This window comes from Abramis brama (genome assembly GCF_963993115.1).
Source record: "Abramis brama genome assembly, chromosome: 6".
In the NCBI taxonomy this organism is placed as follows: Eukaryota; Metazoa; Chordata; class Actinopteri; order Cypriniformes; family Leuciscidae; genus Abramis; species Abramis brama.
The window spans coordinates 33,057,433-33,078,312 of NC_139968.1; the positions used below are offsets into that span (position 1 = coordinate 33,057,433).

General features: G+C 35.3%; 1 protein-coding gene and 1 long non-coding RNA gene across 2 annotated transcripts; both read right to left on the reverse strand.

The window, feature by feature from the left end:
* Positions 1–206: 206 nt before the first annotated feature.
* On the reverse strand, positions 207–2,074 carry LOC311084739. Its single transcript, XR_014606580.1, has 3 exons — positions 1,991–2,074; positions 1,779–1,846; positions 207–399 (listed from the first exon to the last, which is right to left on the reverse strand). It is a non-coding gene; the product is annotated as an uncharacterized lncRNA (long non-coding RNA).
* An 11,174-nt stretch (positions 2,075–13,248) lies between these two features.
* On the reverse strand, positions 13,249–18,822 carry LOC311084735 (uncharacterized protein). Its single transcript, XM_084116961.1, has 6 exons — positions 18,758–18,822; positions 18,025–18,339; positions 15,922–16,215; positions 15,747–15,842; positions 15,542–15,603; positions 13,249–13,865 (listed from the first exon to the last, which is right to left on the reverse strand). The coding sequence occupies exons 1-6, from the start codon at positions 18,804–18,806 to the stop codon at positions 13,818–13,820; spliced, it is 864 nt and encodes a 287-aa protein (XP_083973087.1). The 5' UTR covers positions 18,807–18,822; the 3' UTR covers positions 13,249–13,817.
* Positions 18,823–20,880: the final 2,058 nt, after the last annotated feature.

Consider the following 20,880-nt stretch of genomic DNA (forward strand, 5'->3'; position numbering starts at 1 on the left):
CGTGTGAGTAAAGTATTTTAGGCTCAACTATCCCAAGAATCAAACATAAAAATACTCCTATGCGTCTAATTATTTTGATAATTTATTTACCAATATATTGCATGGCAAATTCATTTGAGGTTTTTAGAAAATTAATCAAACTCACAATAAAAGTCTTATGTTTTTTATAACACATTCATGTAATTTATTTATTATTTTTAATTTTTTTTTTGTCAGAATTGTTGCTGTGGTGAATCTTACCAATCCAAGAACTCAACCGTAGACTTTGAATCTGAGGTTGTTTCAAGAGTTTTTAAATGAATGGATCAAACAGCTGGATTTAGGACTTAGAAAAACACTGAAGTTTGATCATCTCATGGCGACAGGTGCATAAACCACATGATCCTCCTCTTCAACTTTCTGTGAAAAATATCACAAGCTATAATATTTTACATGTTAAAAATGTGGCATCCTGAAGATTGATTGAGATTCAATGTGAAATATAAACAGGGATGCAATGTTATTAAAACATTTATCTTCTACTTACTGCTAAGCTAACATTAAGCAGATTGAGATTGAATTATCAGTTTTGCTTCAGGACCCAAGTTTTACATTTGGCATCAAGTGGTGACACAAAATAACAAAATTATTCAAATATTGAGGAACATTACACTGTTGGTAATTATAATACATTGGAGTAGTAAAATGTACCCTTAAGGGGTCATCAGATGCCCATTTTCCACAAGTTGATATGATTCTTTAGGCCGGGTCTTCATGTAAAGTTTGTAACATACTTTGGTTAAAATCCCTCAATGGTTGTGTAAAACAACACCCTCAAACCCTTTTCACCTCCTAAAAAACAGCTTTGTTCACAGCGACCCGTTTCGGTGCATATCTCTTTAAATGATAATGAGCAACTGCTCACCCCACCCCTCTCTTCCGTGGGGGGTGTCAAATGGCTGAGGGCAGAAATATGTTAATACGGGACAATCCATCATCGGTTGTGGGGGTAGCATGAGCATTATGACATCATAGTGCTCAGAAAATCCAAACGGCCTGATTATTGAGTGTTTAGACTTTTTAGGTTACGCAAAACACCAAATAAAAGTGAATTCTGCATCTGATGATCCTTTAAGGTACGTGTGCTCTTATGGCACTGGTTATGAACCATTTAGGGGTAAATAATGTACAGATCCATTTGAGGATAATGTCCCAGTGGCAAGATGTTGTACCTCAAAAAGGTCATTTAGTTGCATTTTTTTTTTCTGAGAGTGTACCACGAACTGCATAGGCCTAACACTATGTAAAATATTAATATAATGTAAGCTGAAATTTTTTAAATTGTGTTAATGCATTATTAACAACAGCTGTGTGATCCTCTGACTACAAAATATTATATTAAAGTAATCCCAAATTGGACACAAAAAAATATGATCTGATACATGATTTTGCTGAAAAAACATTTAATCTTTGACAGAAAAAAAGATGGACAATGTAAATACTGGTGTTATAAAGCAGGTTTGATGGTCATTGAATGATTTAAAAGCACATTTTCTCATGGAATGTCGTGCAAACGAGCAGAATTGTGACCTTCATTTCCCTGAAGGCATTAATTTCCTGTTAGATGGTTTAATTTAGTGAGTTTCTGCTAAAATATACACTGTTCACTGCTCAAAACAAAAACTATGTTCACATAATACACTTCAAGTTAAGGTAACAATAATTTTGTGTTAGGACTAACACATCACAGATTTTAGACCCTGTGCAACACTGTTTAGTAACCTTGCTTTATATCTTACCGGTTTGTGTCGATTTCCTTTGTAGAACGTTGTCTCTGCATACGTTATTTCTTCATCACGAGTCTGAACTGTTTAAAGCATAATAAAACAACAAAACTCAATCTCAAATCAATCTGTTTTTTCACAGCATATTCTATAAGGCTCATATGTAAGCATTTTGCAATGCAATTATTAAATTACATGCAATTAATTAAAATTAATTAATGCCATACTTGATAAGTTTTTACATTTCCTGCAGATCCAGAAGATCCCAAAGACTACAGCAACAATCAACAGAGATCCAGCAGAGATCAACATTATTAGAGGCGAGTCTCGTTGTGAAGGAGAGTGTGAGTCTGCTTCTGTAATGATAAAGATAGAAGTGAATGTGTCAGTCTGATCTCCAACAGAAGACAGAGATCAGGTCAGTAAACACACACATCTATCATCAGTGCTGTGGTACCTGCACATGTGTGACAGAGTGTGTTGATGTCCAGATGTGTGGTCTGGTTGCTGATGGGATTGTTCAGCACACAGCTGTAGGTGTTTTTATCCTGATATTCCACCTCCAGAGGTAGAGAGAGACTGATGCTGAGATCACACACACTGATGCTGGACAATACACTGATTCCTTTGTACCAGGAGAGAGTCACATCACACACATTCAACATTGATGAACACACCAATGAACAATTCTGGTGTGATGATGATGAACAGTTCCTACTGATGACAGGAACAGGCAGACGAGCTGGAAAACATGAGAGAATAAACAAAAATATGTTTAGTGTGTTGAGTGTTTAGTGTGATGATAGTGTGTTTTTGTATATGTGAATGATTGGATAAATGTTCTCTACTCACCATAGACAGAAACATTGAATCTTATTGATGTCAGTTTTGCTTTATTCATCTCTAGTTGATAAACTCCAGCATGTTCAGTTGCGATGTTTGTGATGGTCAGAGATCCAGTTTGATTGTCCAGCTTCAGTCTGTCTCTGAATCTCTCATCAGTATCATCAAATATACAGATTAGTTCCTTTCTTCGGATTTTAGCTATCAAAGAGTTGTTGGCTCCAAATTTCAAATCTATGTCGTCGTTTTTATGTATTTCGGTAACATTATTGTGTAGAAGGACAGAATCTCCCTCCATCACTGACACTGAATGTATTTCATTTGTTTCGGCCCAAAACACACCTGGAGAACATGAACATGAACAGATTAAAGCTCCTGATGGTTTATAAAGCCTGAAATCAGGTTTAATTGTTTAAATATGAACCGAAGAACATCCAGAACAGCAGCAAAGACACAAAAGCAAAGTGAAAGGTGAGATTTATGAAAAAAAGCAGATATGAACCAATAATTTAATCTTTAATGTATTTTAAACTTATTAAAAGATGCCTGGTATTTGAAAGTGGTTAAACGTTGATAAAGCTGATTGTCGGAGATTTTAACATTCACATCATAGATAATACAAATAACGTGTTAGGGTTGTGTTTACAGCCTTACTAAACTCATGTGGTAAAACAAAATGTCACTGGACCCACTCATTTTGTTTTAATCATTAGATTTAATTATGATGCAAGGAACCAATCCTACCGATATAGATATTCAACCGCAAAGTGATGATGTCACTGTTCACTACCTTGTAATGTGCGTACTGCTTAAATCTGCCATATTGTGCAGTGTTATCAACAAGAACTATTCTCCCAAACACTACAGACAGATTCACTATAGCCTACCTGATCTGTCTCAGCTTCTCAGTGTCCCCAAACACACAAATGAACAAGAGGAAATGACAAGCATTTGCACCATTTTCTCGAGTACATTAGAAACTGTTGCACCCATCCGATTGAAAAAGGTCAGAGAGAAAAGTACTGCACCATGGTACAACAGTATTACTCACGCTATCAAGAGGAAAAACTCGTAATCTAGAGCACAAATGGAAACAAACTCATCTAGAGGTCTTTAGAATTGCGTGGAAAGACAGCACATACTGTAGATCATAAAATATAGATCATAAAATAGTCTTAGACCTATTACAAAATTACACTGGTATTCAGATACAGGCATTCAGGTGGTTTAGTTCGTATCTATCAGACCGTTACCGTTTTGTTTATTTAAATGGAGAATAATCCAAGTATTCATCAGTGAATTATGGAGTGCCACAAGGATCTGTGTTAGGCCCTCTTCTATTTTCAAAATACATGATGCCTCTTGGTAATATAGAAAACATTGAATAGTTTCCTCTCTTAAACAGATGATTCTCAGTTATATATTTCATCACGTCCAGATTAAATCTCTGACAGAGTGTGTTAAAGATATAAAATACTGGATGACCTGTACTTTTCTTAATTAAATTCAGATAAGACTGAGGAATTATTTATTCGACCAAATACATGTACACAGAACCTATAGAATACAATTTGCATTTGGAAGGATGTCCTATAACCTCTACAGTTAAAGACCTGGGGGTGTTATATTAGACAGCAACTTGTCTTTTGAAAACCATCATTTGTTACAAACACAGCCGTCTTCGACCTCAGATAAATGTCTAAGCTCCAGAACATGCTATCTGTTTCTGATGAAGAGAAGTTAGTTCATGCATTCATGACCTCTAGACTACATTACTGTAATGCGTTACTAGCTGGTTGTCCTACATCCTCAATAAAAAAAAAAAAAAAGATACAATTAGTCCAAAATTAGCTGCTACTCAAGAAAATATGATCATAACACCAATTTTATAATCTCTACACTGGTTACCTATTAAGTTCTGTATCAATTACAAAATTTTGCTACTGACCCATAAGGCCCTAAACAGTTTAGCTCCTGTGTATTTAACTGATCTTCTATCGGCTTACAATCCATCACGCTCTTTAAGATCACAAAACTCTGGGCTTCTGATAGTACCTAGAATATCTTTAAATCCACTAAAGGAGGGAGAGCGTTTTCACATTTGGCTCCTTAACTCTGGAATATGTTTGGTGGGTGAGACTCACTCTCCCAGTTTAAATCTAGATTAAAGACGCATCTCTTTAGCCAAGAATTCATAACCCTATACAGTTAGATCAAATACACATGATTATCATTTATTAATGTTATAAACAGCAGCTACGCTAATTATTTGCTTTTCTCTCTCTACATGTCCAACATGCACCACTGCCAAATTTTCTATAGTGTGTATTATTTTGATCACGCATTTTTCTGTAAAGCTGCTTTGAAACTATAAGTATGGCGAAAAGCGCAATATAAATAAATGTGAATTGAAGTGAAGTTCAATGAAGGCTTTGTATTTTTGAGCAAGATAAATTTCCAGTCACAAAAGAAGGCATGGAAATTTCAATTTAAAATTCCAATGATAACAGAGACCGGTGTTCAAAGTAAGTAAATCGAATGATATTGATTCATCTAGTACATATGAGAGCAGAAAATAATGTAATATGAGCTACAGAATACTTTGTTGCTCAGAAATAGAAAAAAATTACACCGTAAAAATTTATTTTATAACTTACCCATCAGACTCCAGCAGCACAAACAGAACAAAACTAACCTGTGAAGCATTTTTTTTAATGGTTCAGTTTGTTGAAAACTCCCACCCTGTTGTCTAGTGTGTGAGTCCTCCCCTGACAGAGTTTGACGCTCTTAGTTCACATGCTCTGAACGGGTTATGAATAAATATATATATATATGTATGGGTAGTAACCCATAATAAAAAATAAAAAAATGATTATATAATTACATGTCATTCTCACAATGGCAGTAAATTATTCATAACTCATTGAATCCCTCTAATACTTTTTTAGCTTTTAAATGCTCCAGTCTATAAAAGCCTATACTGCTTATATATACGTTCAGAAGATCTTCCAGGTTTGTGGAATTGCTCACACAGACCAGCCAATAGTCATGTGACTATCACTGAAAACTGAGACCCAAAGGATTTGATCACTGGATTCACGGAAATAATTTCACTTTTAACAAGTCTTTTCAACATTGCAACACTTCATATCTAATCAGATGTCAAACACATTAATTATTATTTGAATTATCAATCAGTGTGTCATTTAATCAAGTATTACTGTCTTTGGAAGGCTTTTGTCTTTCAAATACAATTCATGTAATTTCATAATACATGCAATGCAGGGATCCCCAACTTTTGTCAGCTGAACCTCTTTGACCTAATATACTTGAAGTGTAAGTTAATAAGTAAGGTCAATAATCAATTATGTCAATAATATTAATAATAATAACAATAAATAATAAAATAACATTCACAGTTCTCTGATGTCAGTTAATGGTCACATGACAAGCAGGTAAACAAATAAAATATATTTTTAATGAGTCTTTTATTTTGATTGCTTTTGTTTTAAAATTGTTTATTGTAATTTTACATTTTTATTATTGAATAACTTAATAGCTTTTAATTGTACTCACAAACTTATAAAGAATGGCATATATTTTCTTTCTCTTTGTATTTAAATTTTTTTTTTAAATCAATATGGTACAAGATTATCTTGTATTGGACAAATGAGTTCGGCCAAAAGTAATTAAAAGTAATCAAGTTAGACTAAATTACCTTATGTGTAGTGTAATGGATTTTGTTACTAACTACAATTGTTGTCATGTAATTAATTGTTGATAACCACCCAGTACGTATAATATATATATATATATATATATATGTATATATATATATATATATATATATATATATATATATATATATATATATATATATATATATATAAACATTTAGCATTCACTTTTTTGAAAGCTATAGTTGTCTGACTGTATTAAAAATGTCAATAAAAATAGAACTTAATAACTTTAGTGATTTAAAAATGTTTGTATTCAGTTTATTCCATTGTTGTGAATGGAAAAAAACAAAGTGCAAGGTTAAAAGTTTCTGCATCTCACATTACACACTGTAGTTCATCTTGTGAGTCAGACTGAAACCTGCTGTGGTCAGGTCTCTTCAGAAACGGTTTGATCTGTTTGGTGGACAAACATCTTGTGTGTGAGAAAACATGTTGCAAAAAGTTTGTGTGTGAAGGGCCTCATTTCCATGGCACATTAGGCTAAAAAAATAGAGTATTTTAGCTGAGTTTCTGGATGCGGTGATATTTTTGAACCACAGACATCACAAAACTTATAAGCGTAATCAAAAGTTGTGATATGAAAAGCAAAAGTAAGCACAGAAAGAAAAAACCTGGCAGAGAATAAACGTGACCAATCTTTACTTAGCTGAACATTACCTTGTCTGTAGAGTAAATTGAGTGTTATGAGTGGAATGAACCTTAGAAACCTTTACCATCTGAATTACTTCACAATACACAAGATCAGCAGCAACTGTTCAGAGCTGTTAGAGGAAATGACATCAAACATCCACTTGATGTAAATCACATGACCTTTAAACGGTTAAATGATCAAACATGCACAGTTTGAGACTCACTGATTCAGGGGATGAAATTAAAAGCGTAGCAGATTTCAGCTTTATTCGGCTCTGTTCAAGTCTCATCGACTGCACTTGGAAATCCAGTTGTGAGTATCAGCATCCTCATGTCCAGCAGATAGCATCAAACATTTACAAATAACAAGCAGATTCAGCCATTATATTAAATACAAATATGTTTAATTAATGTTTTGATGTGAGAAATATTTTGCAACCCTGTGAACAGGTTCCCTACCCTGGTGTAAATGAATCCTGCCCTTTTCTGATTAATAGTAATTCAGCACATTTTGGTGATCATTTATTTAATGGTGTTTAATATGAAGTACAAATGTAATTTCCATTTTTGTTTAATTTTTTTTTTTTTATATATATATATATTACAGTGTAGTGTAGGTCTTTATAGTAGAAAATGTATTTCCACATCTTATATTTGAAATTATCCAGGACAAACGTAAAAATAAAACCCATTTAAGCACACAAACCTGGATCCACTGGCGTTTCATTAAACAAATTGTTCATTCCACTGCAGAGCGCTATCTTGGGTCCAAACAAGACCTCACTTTTGGAAGAATAACAACTCTACTTTTGACCAATAGAGGGCCCTATAAATAGATCTCTCTAGATAATGACTTAAAGGGATAGTTCACTTTGTAATTAATTTTTGATATGGTTTATCAAACAGCACACGTCCAAATGATCTGACGGCACGGGCAGGTATAGATATATACATAGATGTCGCCTTGGCTACGGTTTCGTTCCAATGAACTGCAGTAGCCAAGGCGTCATCTATGTATATATCTATACCCGCCCGCACCGTCAGATCATTTGGACTTGTGCTGTTTTCAAGAGATAACAACGATATAAATACTGTTCGTTTTCTCACACAAACCGCTCGTTTCGTGTCTTAGGCCATCAATGTGTACTTACGATGAGGAATTGTTTCATTTGGACGATGGGGAATTGTTTTAATTTGGACTCTGTGCTTGTGTTTTGAGACAGTGACCATCGACCTGCATTATATGACTGACAGACAAGAACGGTTTGACCTAAAAATATCAAAGTTGAAACTACTGCGGAAACAAAGACACCTACATCTTGGATGCCCTTGAGGTAAGCTAAAACATATCAAAAATTAATTTCAAAGTGAACTATCCCTTTAATAATAAACCTTTGTAAATCAAAGACACTCTGACATTTTATATTTGAGTGTCTTATGCTCTATGATTCCTGAGATGTCTGAATCATATTGATTCACACTGCATTGCTATCCTGGTTGAGTAGGGTATTCCTGCTATTTCAGGACAGCGTTTATAAGACACTATTTTATTGTGTGTGTGTGTGTGTGTGTGTGTGTGTGTGTGTGTGTGTGTATTAGTAATTTATACTATTTTATATCAATTACTATTAAATTCTGTATTTTATTATTACTTTCAGTAATTTTTTAGTTGTAAATAATGTAAAAATGTAATTGATATATTGTCCTAACCAACCCCTAACCTTAAACATACCCGTTGGTAATCCACTTGAAGTATTTAACCTAATGTGTTTCAATAGATGAGCCCCTATATTTTGGTTTTAAATACTGTTTTTTTTTTTTTTTTTTTTGGAAAGAGAAAAGTTTTTCTGATCTCCTGACCACTAGGTGGCACTGTGCCGAAACTGTGCAGGTGGCCTCAGGTCTTGGTTGTCATAAGTTAACACACACCAAGGCTGCATCCGAAATCGCATACTTCCCTACTACAGTAGGTGAAAATCAGTATTTGATAAGAGAAGCATGTCTGAATTCACAATATAGGCTACTCATAAAAGAATATGTAAAAATGTACAGAATCCCCTTACGGAACAAATATATATGGGAATAACTTATATTTTTCAATATACTGCAATAAATGCAATGACCATGTATAGCTATATATTAACACTTATAAAATATGTATAAATGAAGACAAAAATAGTATTACATGTAATATTCACAAAGTTTTATCCTTTATTGTGTACATATATTACACATGTATGTTCCCATATAAATGTGAATGTATGTTCACATATATATATATATATATATATATATATATATATATATATATATATATATATATATATATATATATATATACACACACACACACACACACACACATTCACAGAATGAGTTACAACAGATTTCCAGTTCCCAGCATGCTTTGCTTCTGACTGTTAAAGGAGAGCAAATGTGAAAATGAAGTGTTATTTCATGTGTTTTGCTCAATATTAAATACAGTGACTGGGGGAGATCTGTTAGTCTTTAATGTTCTATTATTTTGGAATCTAAAAGGGTTTCTGGTATGTCTGAGTTTTCGGGTTTGAGTCTGAGTTTGTGCTGAAAAGTAGAGCCTGCGGTTCAGTTGATGATTGGCCAAACACTAATATTTAGGACTATAATTACTATATTTAAAAACATAATGGCTGTTCATTCCTCAATACAGTGGAGTCTCTTAAATACCTTAGTACATGATGCAAGTGTGCTTGTGCTTTTGTTAACTAGCTTAAGAATATGAAACATTTGTAACGTAAATATTTGAAAAGTATAAGAAATATATTACATTATATATTTCTTTATATATGTGTGTTTATGCTACTTATTTTATCAGAAAAAGGAAGTGCTAGTGTAACCCAGGTTAAATAAAGGAGATCAAGTGTAATTTATTCACAATTTATTAACATCTAATTTCCCTAATAAAGGTTTAAAAGTGATGTGTAAAAGCGATTTAAGTAAAACTGTTGAAGTTTTAAATTATTATTAGTTGATTTGTGATTGACCAATGAGAATGCTCCGTCATCACACGCTGTGTGTGTGGACGCGCGCGCGCCTGTGTAACGAGTAAAGAGAGAACTGAACGTAGAGGAGAGAAGACGTGAGTTGATCTCCGTGATCGAAGATAACATTATATAGTTAAGAGAAAAGTAGAAACACCCGTTAATTTGATTCATTTCATATCGTGAAATGTATGGAGAAGCTGAGTGAATGTTATTTCACTCACATTTCACATTTTCACATTTCACATTTTACTCCGGTGAGTCAGCATCAGTGTTGGGGTAGTTACTCAAAAAAAGTAATTAGTTACTAGTTACTAGTTACTTCTGTAAATTGTAATGAGATTACTTTACTAGTTACTGCATTTGAAAAGTAACTTCACTACTTATTACTTTACTTTCCCATTTCTTAATTTACCCTGTAGATACGGACAAACATCATAGCCCTATCATCACTTAGCCTGTCCAAATAGTGTTTATAAATGTAGCCTATACAAAATGGCATGTAAAACCATATGAAAGAATAATATCCATGTCTGCACAAAGAAATATGCCTCACTGTAAAATCCACAAACAACAGGATAAAGGACAAATGTCTGCGGTGGTAGACACATAATCAGGGCTGGACTGGGACAAAAAAAAAAAAATCGGCATTTTGGCCATAATAATAATAGCACACTAATATACATATATTGTAAAACAAATGCACTGAAAAATAAAGGAAACTTTCATAATTAGTTTTGTACTAATTTCTATACTTGAAAGAGATATAAGCACATAATCTTTTATTTTGACGGAAAACATGGTTTACAAACGCGTCTCATTAAATTTATAGTAAATTACGGTAATCGTCAACTATGCAGATGTGGAAATAATGTGTTACTGGGTAATGGGTTCCTACACTCATGACATTCCATACACAAAAGATAAATAATATGAAATATATTTTCAGAGTATATTTTAGAATATATGCAAATATTTCAAATTGGCCCAATAAATATATTTCACACTTAACATCATATATTTTAGTTGTATTTCAGAATATATTTCAATGTATTTGGAATATATGCCACATATATTTTGACACTTTTGGGGATCCATACAGAAAAAAAGTACATTGAAATATATTCTGAAATATAACAAAAATATATGATGTTAAGTGTGAAATATATTTATTGGGCCAATTTCAAATATTTGCATATATTCCAAAATATACTCTGAAAATATATTTCAAATATATGTATCTTTTGTGTATGGGATAGCCTAAGTGTTTTGAAAGTAACTGTTAGTTCTGCTTACCGCAGGCTCTACACTTTCTCATCTCTGTCCTGATCCTCCTCACTATCCTCATCATCAGCCACAGGAGCTGATGAAGGTCATGCTGCTGCAGAAAACATTTTGACACATTTTACAGCGTCTGCTTGAAGGGCCTGTGTCTATTTTTCACGCTATTTCTCTGCACATTCCTTGCGTTTCTTCTCCATCTCTCAGACTATTTTGACAGATACACACTGACACACGTGCACGCTCGATCAAAGCCCAAAGGGGGAGGTGTTTAAAGATGTGATTGGACCAGCCCAGTGTCAATCAAGAAAAGATCCAATGGGCCACGGTGTTTCATGGACCGGTCAGCTATCAGCAAAAAAAAACTGACACAGACTTTTTTAACTAATGCATTACACCGGCACGCACTTACTTAACCCAGCGCCACCAATTAAGCAAAACGAATGGGCCGCCGATGTACGAGTTTTATGGTCCGTTAAGAAGAAGAAGAAAAAAGAAGAGATGTCGACCCAAAAGGCACGTCCGCCCACTGGGAATCTCCCGGTAGTCCCGATGGCCAGTACTTGCTGCCTGGGCATACAAAGTGCATTTCACGCGAATATTTTTGTCCTTTCAAGCAATAAACTGAAAGTGATGTGAATATTGCCACTGGCCGAACCCCCCTGTCTCCGTCTCCATTTCCCGCTCCCCTTTGCACCAGCAGCTACGTCACTCAAATCGATCTCTATGACAACGGTGCACGCGCGCACACACACACATACACAGACAGACATGCACGCAGCACAAACAGATCAGAGCTTTACACGCAGGCAAAAATGGCTTGGGTAACGCAGGAAAGCGCGTTCCTATAGTCTAGTAAAGTAGTGTAGTTACCGATATTTTTAGTGTAATGCGTTACTTTATTTCGTTACCCAAAAAAGTAATATCGTTACTGTAATTCGTTACTTTGTAACTCGTTACCCCCAACACTGGTCAGCATAACCTTATAAATGGAAAAAGTTCATGTATAAACTTAATAACACGATGAAAAAATATTAATTTGTTCGATCAAACAATGCTTAATTCCATTTTCATGTCGCATTTCAACCGTCTGTGGGTATAGTGAACCGCGTGGGTGTTCCTCGTTCACTGACGCCATTGCTGGCCGTGCGTGCCTGTGAGACGCGCCTGGGTGAAAGCAAAAGACGATTAATATAGAGGTAAATGATTTATATAAGTTCTTGTGGAAACGATATTACAATGTTCGATTGTTTAATTTTACTATTTCATTCTAAATTACTATAAGTGTGGTCATAGTGAACCGCGTGGTTATTCCTCCATTTCAGTTCACTGGCGCCATTATTGGTCACATGCGCCTGCGTGAGAAAGATCAAATGCGATTGTTCTTGAGGTAAATTAGTGTAATTTATCATTTCTTGAAAAAATGATATTTGTATGTTTAATTGTTTGTTTTGATTGTTTCGATCTTTGATGTGAAATTATTTCTGAAATCACTAAATGAGTGCTCTGGTCTGTGAACAGGCCAGGTTTTTCTTCTTCCCTGTATTTCTATTTTTTTTCCTTGGTTCCACGGATTGTGATCTTCTGCGACATCCCTTGAAATTTCACGTTTGATGGCGAGCCACCCGAATCTGCTACAGAGAAAGGACGATTCATAAAGAAGAGGACAATATCCTTTCTTTCATTCTCCAGTCTTGCTTGTTAAGCAAGACAATTACTATTTAGAGACTATTAAGTTCCCCTGTCGATTTTGACTGACAAACACAGGGACTGATAGGAAACTGATCCGTGTTTTTGAAGAGCACTGAACACTCTTTATGGTGTATGGTTACCCATAACCAAATTTGATTATTGAGATCCTTGCTTGATTAAACCATTGATAATTGTGACATGTTGAAAAAAAAAGAGCGTTTTTAGAGAAAGAAAGAAACCACTCCATTATTTGTATTTTATTTTATTTTATTTCTTTTTGTCATTTCAATCACCTGTCTTGTGTATGTTTTTGGGGTAAAAGAAGAGTGCACTCTCAAGGGGAGATTTTCATGCTTGAGATTTGTATTATTGCCTGATACTGTGTTTTACCTGTTTATAATTCTCACTGGAAATCTAATTACATACCAGTTTGCATCTAACTTGTGTTGTCTGTTGTTTCTCACCACAACCCGCTACCTCCTTACGAATTTTTAAATCTTCTGATAAATCTATTTGCATCAACAGCTATTCATTTAATCAATTAACTGTTAAATTCTTTAAACACCTGCTACACTAGTTTTATAAAGATGTGATTTTCTGCTTTGGTCACTAGAGAGCAATGATGTGCTCATTTGACACTCCTACCATTTGATACATTTGACAAAGAGTTCAGCAGAGCATTCTAACAAGAAAAAAACAAGCAGTAAATGAGCTTAATAATGAAGTATAGATACATTTTGCATGTGATAAACTAAAAATAGAACATCCTGGCAGAGAATGAATGTGAGCAACACCAAAAGGTGTAAGGTATTGTCCCTCATGAACATTAATTTCAGTAGATACAGTAATCATCGTTTTTTGGGGACATTTTCATACACAGCACCCGTCTTGGATTTCTGAAAGGAAACACAAATTCAATCAGGAACCTGTGGATCTGGATCAGGAGCCTGTTTAATTTTTTTTTTTTTTAATAATCAGAGTGAATATTAAATGCAGACCAACCTTCACAACAAGACCTTAGTATTATTCTGTAAATTCTGTAAAATTATTTTTTCAGGACTGGGATCTAACTATTAAAAGTGCAATAAGAGATTTCAGAGAAACACTTTTGATATTTGAAATCAATTCAAACAAACACCCTCCCTTCATTGCTCCGCCCCAAATGAACGAACACACAATTCTAAAGAGCAAATGTGTCATTATTAGGGGTGTAACAGTACATGTATTTGTTCCGAACATTTGCAGTATGAACATTGTTCAGTGCATGCAGTCAGACGACGAATACAATCAGTCAAAGGCGATCCACACTCTAATCCAAAAGGGGGCCGGTGCGGTAATGCAATGCTGTTTGCTAACTGCCACAACAAGAAAAAGGGCAGAAATAAAAGTGACAGTCTGCACCAACCAAAAACTCATGTTAATGTACCGATCTCAAATTGTAACAGCAAAACTGAGGTACGTACCAAACCGTGACTTCTGTGTACCAATACAACCCTACTGATTATCATAGCTGATGGAGTGAAGTAATCCTTCGTGAAAAATACAGCTTAGATGGTGAACACACGACAAGTAAGAACAAAAAACAAAGATACAGTACACAAGAGTAGCCAATAGGCTATATAAGCAATAGTTTGTTGTTAGTCACCAGCAGCACCAGCTCCAAACAAACAACGCCCCTTGCTGATTGGCTAATTCTCTCTCCTCCCCCATCATAAATGGACATGCCCCCTGCTGTTGATTGGCTCATTCTCTCTCCTCCCCCATTCTGCTGATTAGCTACAAGTGTGTTGTGCTGCTAGGTCTGATACACTTTCAACAGCATTTCTCAGAAATCACTTACTGCTCTTTAACTATAAACTAATATAGCTGCAAGCATCGATGACGGGCCCAAACCCCAGTGCCACCGCCACCACGGAGGCTTTATGGAGACTGTGCAAGGCAGGAAATATGCATTTAAACTGGGTGAATATAAAGAGGATTATGTTAAGATTTAAGAATTTTCCTGTTTCCCTTTTTGGAAATCATATGGATGTGACTATTGTGAGTCAAAGTCAAAGCGCCACCAACTGGCAGCAGGAAGTGTGTCCACATTTTGGTGACGATAAGATGAATTCCCTAGGAGGAGTATATCAAATTCAAGTTCAAGTAAGAGTGGGCGACATGTAACCTGCAATATGGTGGAATAATTCCTTCCTTCTAAATAACAGAGACAATTGCTATCTCATTAAAGTATAATAATATATTACTGTTACTTTAAAAAATCAATACTTTTCTGTGTTAACAAATTTTGATTTACTGTATACTAATTAACCTTTTTAGGTCTGCAGAATGAAAATATGTCCTACTGTATGTTATAATTTACACTGAGGTGCAAACAGTACATGCACAACAAAAAATAGCATAAAAACATGTTTAAAAAGCATCTTTTTAAGAGCCTCTCCTCCAAACTGAAGGTAATAATGATCAAGGCTGACCGCCCACATCTGTTCACTGACCGTCTGATGCTGCACACAGAACTTCAATCACACTGTCTGCAACAACTTCTTGTACTGAACTTCATGAAGGATCTTACCAGTTTTCGTGTTGTTGGTTTACACAAAGCTGAAGCAGTTCTGTCTTCCTGCCGGGTCTGGACTGCATTAACAATAATACAGACATGTTGAAACAACAGAGCTTGCAATCTTGTATAGAAATCTGTATATCTGATTCAAATCAGATATAATTAATCAAATGCATTTGATCAGTCAATATTTGTAGGTAATAACTGAATTCCTCACCTGTTTTTCTACATTTCTTGCAGATGCAGCACATCACGACTATAACAACAATCAACAGAGATCCTGCAGAGATCAACACTATCAGAGACACTGAGACTGGAGGATGAGGAGAGGAAAGAGTCATTATTGAGAGTGAATCTGTAAATACACACATATATCATCAGTGCTGTGGTACCTGCACATGTGTGACAGAGTGTGTTGATGTCCAGATGTGTGGTCTGGTTGCTGATGGGATTGTTCAGCACACAGCTGTAGGTGTTTTTATCCTGATATTCCACCTCCAGAGGTAGAGAGAGACTGATGCTGAGATCACACACACTGATGCTGGACAATACACTGATTCCTGCGTACCAGGAGAGAGTCGCATGACTCACATTCAACACCGATGAACACAGCAGTGAACAATTTGATGATGATGATGAAGAACACTGTGAAGAGTCTCTGCTGATGACAGGAACAGGCAGACGAGCTGGAAAATATGAGAGAATTTACAGAAATATATTTCATGACATCTCAAATTATAAAATAATTACACATTTCAGTATGTAAATAATAAAGGAATATCCAGAGTTCAGTATTGCTCAATCTAAAGCAATTGACCTATCGGTAAGCCCTTCTCCTCGAACGCAGGTGAACCAATGGCAGTTGAGTATCAGTTGCACGGGGACCAGAACTCGGACAACTTTAGGTTCCAGCACCATATAAACATGGGAAGATCCGATGCTCTCATCAGTTTGATAGTGTTTATACTACAAAAATGGTAAAATGCTGTGCCTAGGGTACTTGTAACACTGATTCCAGGTATCTGAGAGGATGGGCAATGGAATTAATTTAATTTTATTCAATTTCCTAAACCCAAACAAGACAGAGCAAAATATCTGCCTGGTGCATTAATCCAACGATGTGGGCGCAGACAGTAACCTGGTTCCCTAAGGATTCAACCCCGATCCCAATGAAGATGAAAACGTTCATTTTCAGGTTGCCATACTCTCATTAAGTTACAATTAAAGTTAGTGAGTCAATGCTGATATACAAGCCTAATAACTAACTAATAAATGCCGTACATGAACAGTGATGATCCTGGATGTTGTCATCTGTGATCGTGACGACCGTAACATGAGGCTTTTCCCGCATACACTGTGATCTGTAAACCCTCGTTTCCAAATTAATATTCTGCCCTACAAAGCAAAAAGGCAGTAACTGCATTTTTGGTCAAAAATTAGTTATTATCATTTTCATGACATTCAAGGCATCCTTTGTTATGTGACAAAACATCTTATCTCAAATGTTTGTCGTTTTGGAGAAAAATGGTAATAGTTTTTGGAGAATCTGTAGTTACTGCCTTTTTCCTTGGTATGGTACCACGTTTTTGGTAAGTAATACAAAGCAAATTTACAAAGCAAGAATACAGTAACTACAAAATAGGGGTAAAATATCAAATTAAATATGAGGATTGATATGTACAAAGAGTAAGCTAATATAAAGTAACAAAACAGCCACATGTCCAATAATCTACCTACAACTACTTAGGCTGGATGACAGAATAACTTTAAAGTCATTTTTCTCAGTTCTGCACTCTGCGCAGTTACTGCCTTTTTGCTTTGTAGGGCAGTATTGTAACTACCATATTTATTTTACATTTTTTTATATATCCCTTCATGCCATATTTAAGTCCCACTTGAATGCTCCTCGATGAGAGGTGGTTCTTCTGTGTCCAAAATGTATTAAAAACATCTTGGAACAAGGTTTTTACACTAGGGCTGTCTTTGAACTCCGTTTGTTTGTTTGTCTGAGTTAGCAGGGCTTACCGATAGGTCATTTGTTGCATAATTCTGATTACCACAAAAATGTATGCATTTATAAAATTGTATTAAAAAAAAATGTGGGTTATACAGTGAGACTCACAATGGCAGTGAACGGAGCTGAGCTGTAAACTTAGATTACTGTTTCAACAGTACAGCCAAAAGACGTAAGACAATATGAGCTAACTTACTTTAGAAACAAACACACACAAAAAATCACTTACTAACCTTTTCTGATGCTTTAAAACCCTCTAAAAATGGACCCCATTGACTTTAATTATAAGTGTCTCACCGTAACCTTAATGTCTTCTTTTTATAAATTTTTTTTTTGGTTAATCAGCCTTATTCCACAAATGCTGTTGATTAATCTTAACTTGTAATTAATTAATTTATTTATTCTATTTTATAAATGAATTAATCAATTATTAATAATTCAATAATATATGAACATTTTGACAAATTATGACTATACTCACCATATACAGAAACATTGAATGTTTTTGATGACCATTTTGCTCCAATTATCACTAGTTGATAAACTCCAGCATGTTCAGTTGTGGTGTTTGTGATGGTCAGAGATCCAGTTTGATCGTCCAGCTTCAGTCTGTCTCTGAATCTCCCATCAGGAACATCAAATGTGGAGAAGATTCGATTCTCTCTGTTTATTTTAGCTATTAGAGAGTTTTCAGCTCCATATTTCCACAGTATGTTGTCGTCATCTTGTATTTCAGTAACATCAGTGAGTAAAAGGACGGAATCTCCCTCCATCACTGATAACGACTGCACTTCATCTGTCAAAACAACGTTTACACATCAGATTAAGGCTCCTGGTGGTTTGCAAAGCTTTAAATTTGCAATTTTAAACTAAATATGAACTGCGCTTTGACTAACGAATTACTTTTGCGGTTGGTCATGATGCTTTTAAGAGAGCTGGGTAGGATTTCCTTTTGTCTGGAAACAAAAGTGTTAATTAATATATTTAAAAATGAAAACAAATAAATAAAAACTGCCTGAGACATGAAAGTTGCCCAATGGAGGATTCACTTCCAGTGTTTTTTGTTTTGTTGTTGTTGTTGTTTTCATTATAGACATAGACATTTCAGTTATTCTCCCATGAATTAGCATTTTAATTCGTTTCCATGACAAAAATTAGTCTAATCTGATCAGTTGTAGTAGTTTTTTACTCATAAAAAAGCATTTATAACTTACCAATCAGACGACACCAGCACAAGCAGAACAAAACAAGCATGTCAAACATTTCCTTCACCCACTCACTGTCTGGTCTAACAAGACTCTATGTTGAAAACACTCAACCGGGTGTGAATCCTCCCACAACATGAGTGTCTCATGCGTGCATGTGCTCTGAATGAGGGCTATATAATGTTTGGTCTTCTGTCCTGTAGACTTCTCATAGACTTGAACTGTTCCTAAAAATGGAAAATAATCTTCATCTTTATCATTTAACATTGATTATGTATGAAAGATATGGTTGTCTAACTATATTAATTACTACTAATAAAAATAGAACAGTGGAATATAAATTCATCTCTTGAATTATGGTAAAATGGATCTTACTGATTTCAATTGAATTATCCATATATCAGTTATAATGTTTATGGAAGAAAAACTGAAAAAAATAAAACTGTCTGCCTGGCAGTGCAAGGTTTACTGAGGCGTGATTCTAGCAGCTCATCTATCAAGTCAAACTGAAACTTCTGCGGTTGGTTTTCTTCAGAAACATGGTTTGATCTGTTGGATGGACAACATCTTGTATGGTGGCATTTGTGTGATCTGTGTTCAGTTTGCAGGTGAAAAGCTTCTTCCTGTCCTGCTGTTATTATGAACCTCACAGTCTGACTTCCTCTCAAGACAAAACTGCTTTAACAAAAACAAATAAGAGTCACAGCTCAAACTGGATTCTTACTCATCAAATATAATTGATAAATGTCATAAACACAACGCTAAATAATACATCAGAGGTAAACATTTTCCTGGGTACACAATTTTATTGTATTATTATTTTCAATCTGTTTGATTATGAGAAATCATAATTCTAAAGCCAGAATGTCAATGAACAATCACGCTTATTTCAGTCAGAGTGTATTACAACATCTACCAGCTGGTAGACAAGCATACAAGCATAATGAGAAGATTGTAATCTTTGCTTTGTAATCTTTTTTTTTTTCTCTAAGCCCATTAGGACAGACTTAAAAGGCCATTAGGCCAGACTAAGGTCCTTAACACGAGAGGAGCACAATAAGTTAATCAACCCAATTAACAGATAAGAGGTATATACAGCAGACTACTCTGTTCGTTGACCATTAATCAGCATGTGTTTAGCCCGTTTTGCTACTGTGTCGCCGAGGCCAACCCTCGCCTCCACCGGCGAGACATCCAACTTCCTCTCTTTAGTCTGACAGCTGTCCTTTACTCATTTGCTTTTCAGGGAACACTCTGGGTTCTGGCCAAATGCAGAGCTCGGAGCCTCCCCCGGAGAGCACGCCAAATTCGCATAACCTTTGCTCTATTTACTTATTATAGGCCTATGTATGTGTGAACTTGTGAAATATATTAGAATTTAGTTAAAATTGTACTTTAGCTCCGTACTTAATCTGACATAAAGTTTTGATTTAAATTTGGATATTTGATTACTCTGGGTGTCCCACTTTCAATTATTTCATTCGTCAGGGGCCCGATGCCACATAGAGGCAGAGTAATGTGGATCTCGCGGACACAAATTTGCTAGTCTGATCTTTGTCAGAGGGTGCAGGGTCAGCAACTACTTTTAAGTCAGCTGCCTTCTACTTGCTCACACATAAATTTCTGAAATTGAGCATGGTGACAGTCAAGCACACTGCGTATAAGGCCCCAGTGCAACTTTTGACGCACACCCTCAATTCAGCTGAGATATAGCGCCTCCAAATGGGCCAACAATGCAATAGCTTTTTAACCATACTGTCACATTTGTCAAATGCATGGGTTCATAACTTCAAAATACTACAGTAAAAATGTCTGAAACTGTGCATGATAATAGTCAAGCACACTGGGTATAAAGCACCAGTGAAATTGTTACGCCCCTAAATGGGCCAACAATGTGATAGTTTTAATTATTTTTTTTATTCAACTGATTTATTAATGCGTTCAAATGATGACGTGCAATAATTAAAGGAGTTGTATGTAAGAAATCTATTTCAATTAATCATAAAATGGCCCTGATGTGTCACTAGACATTAAGAAATCATGTTCATTTCAAATACTTATATCACTGACAACAGTAGTATGGCTAGGATATTGTCATTTAAAAAGTGGACTTGCAGCCCTCAACTGATGTT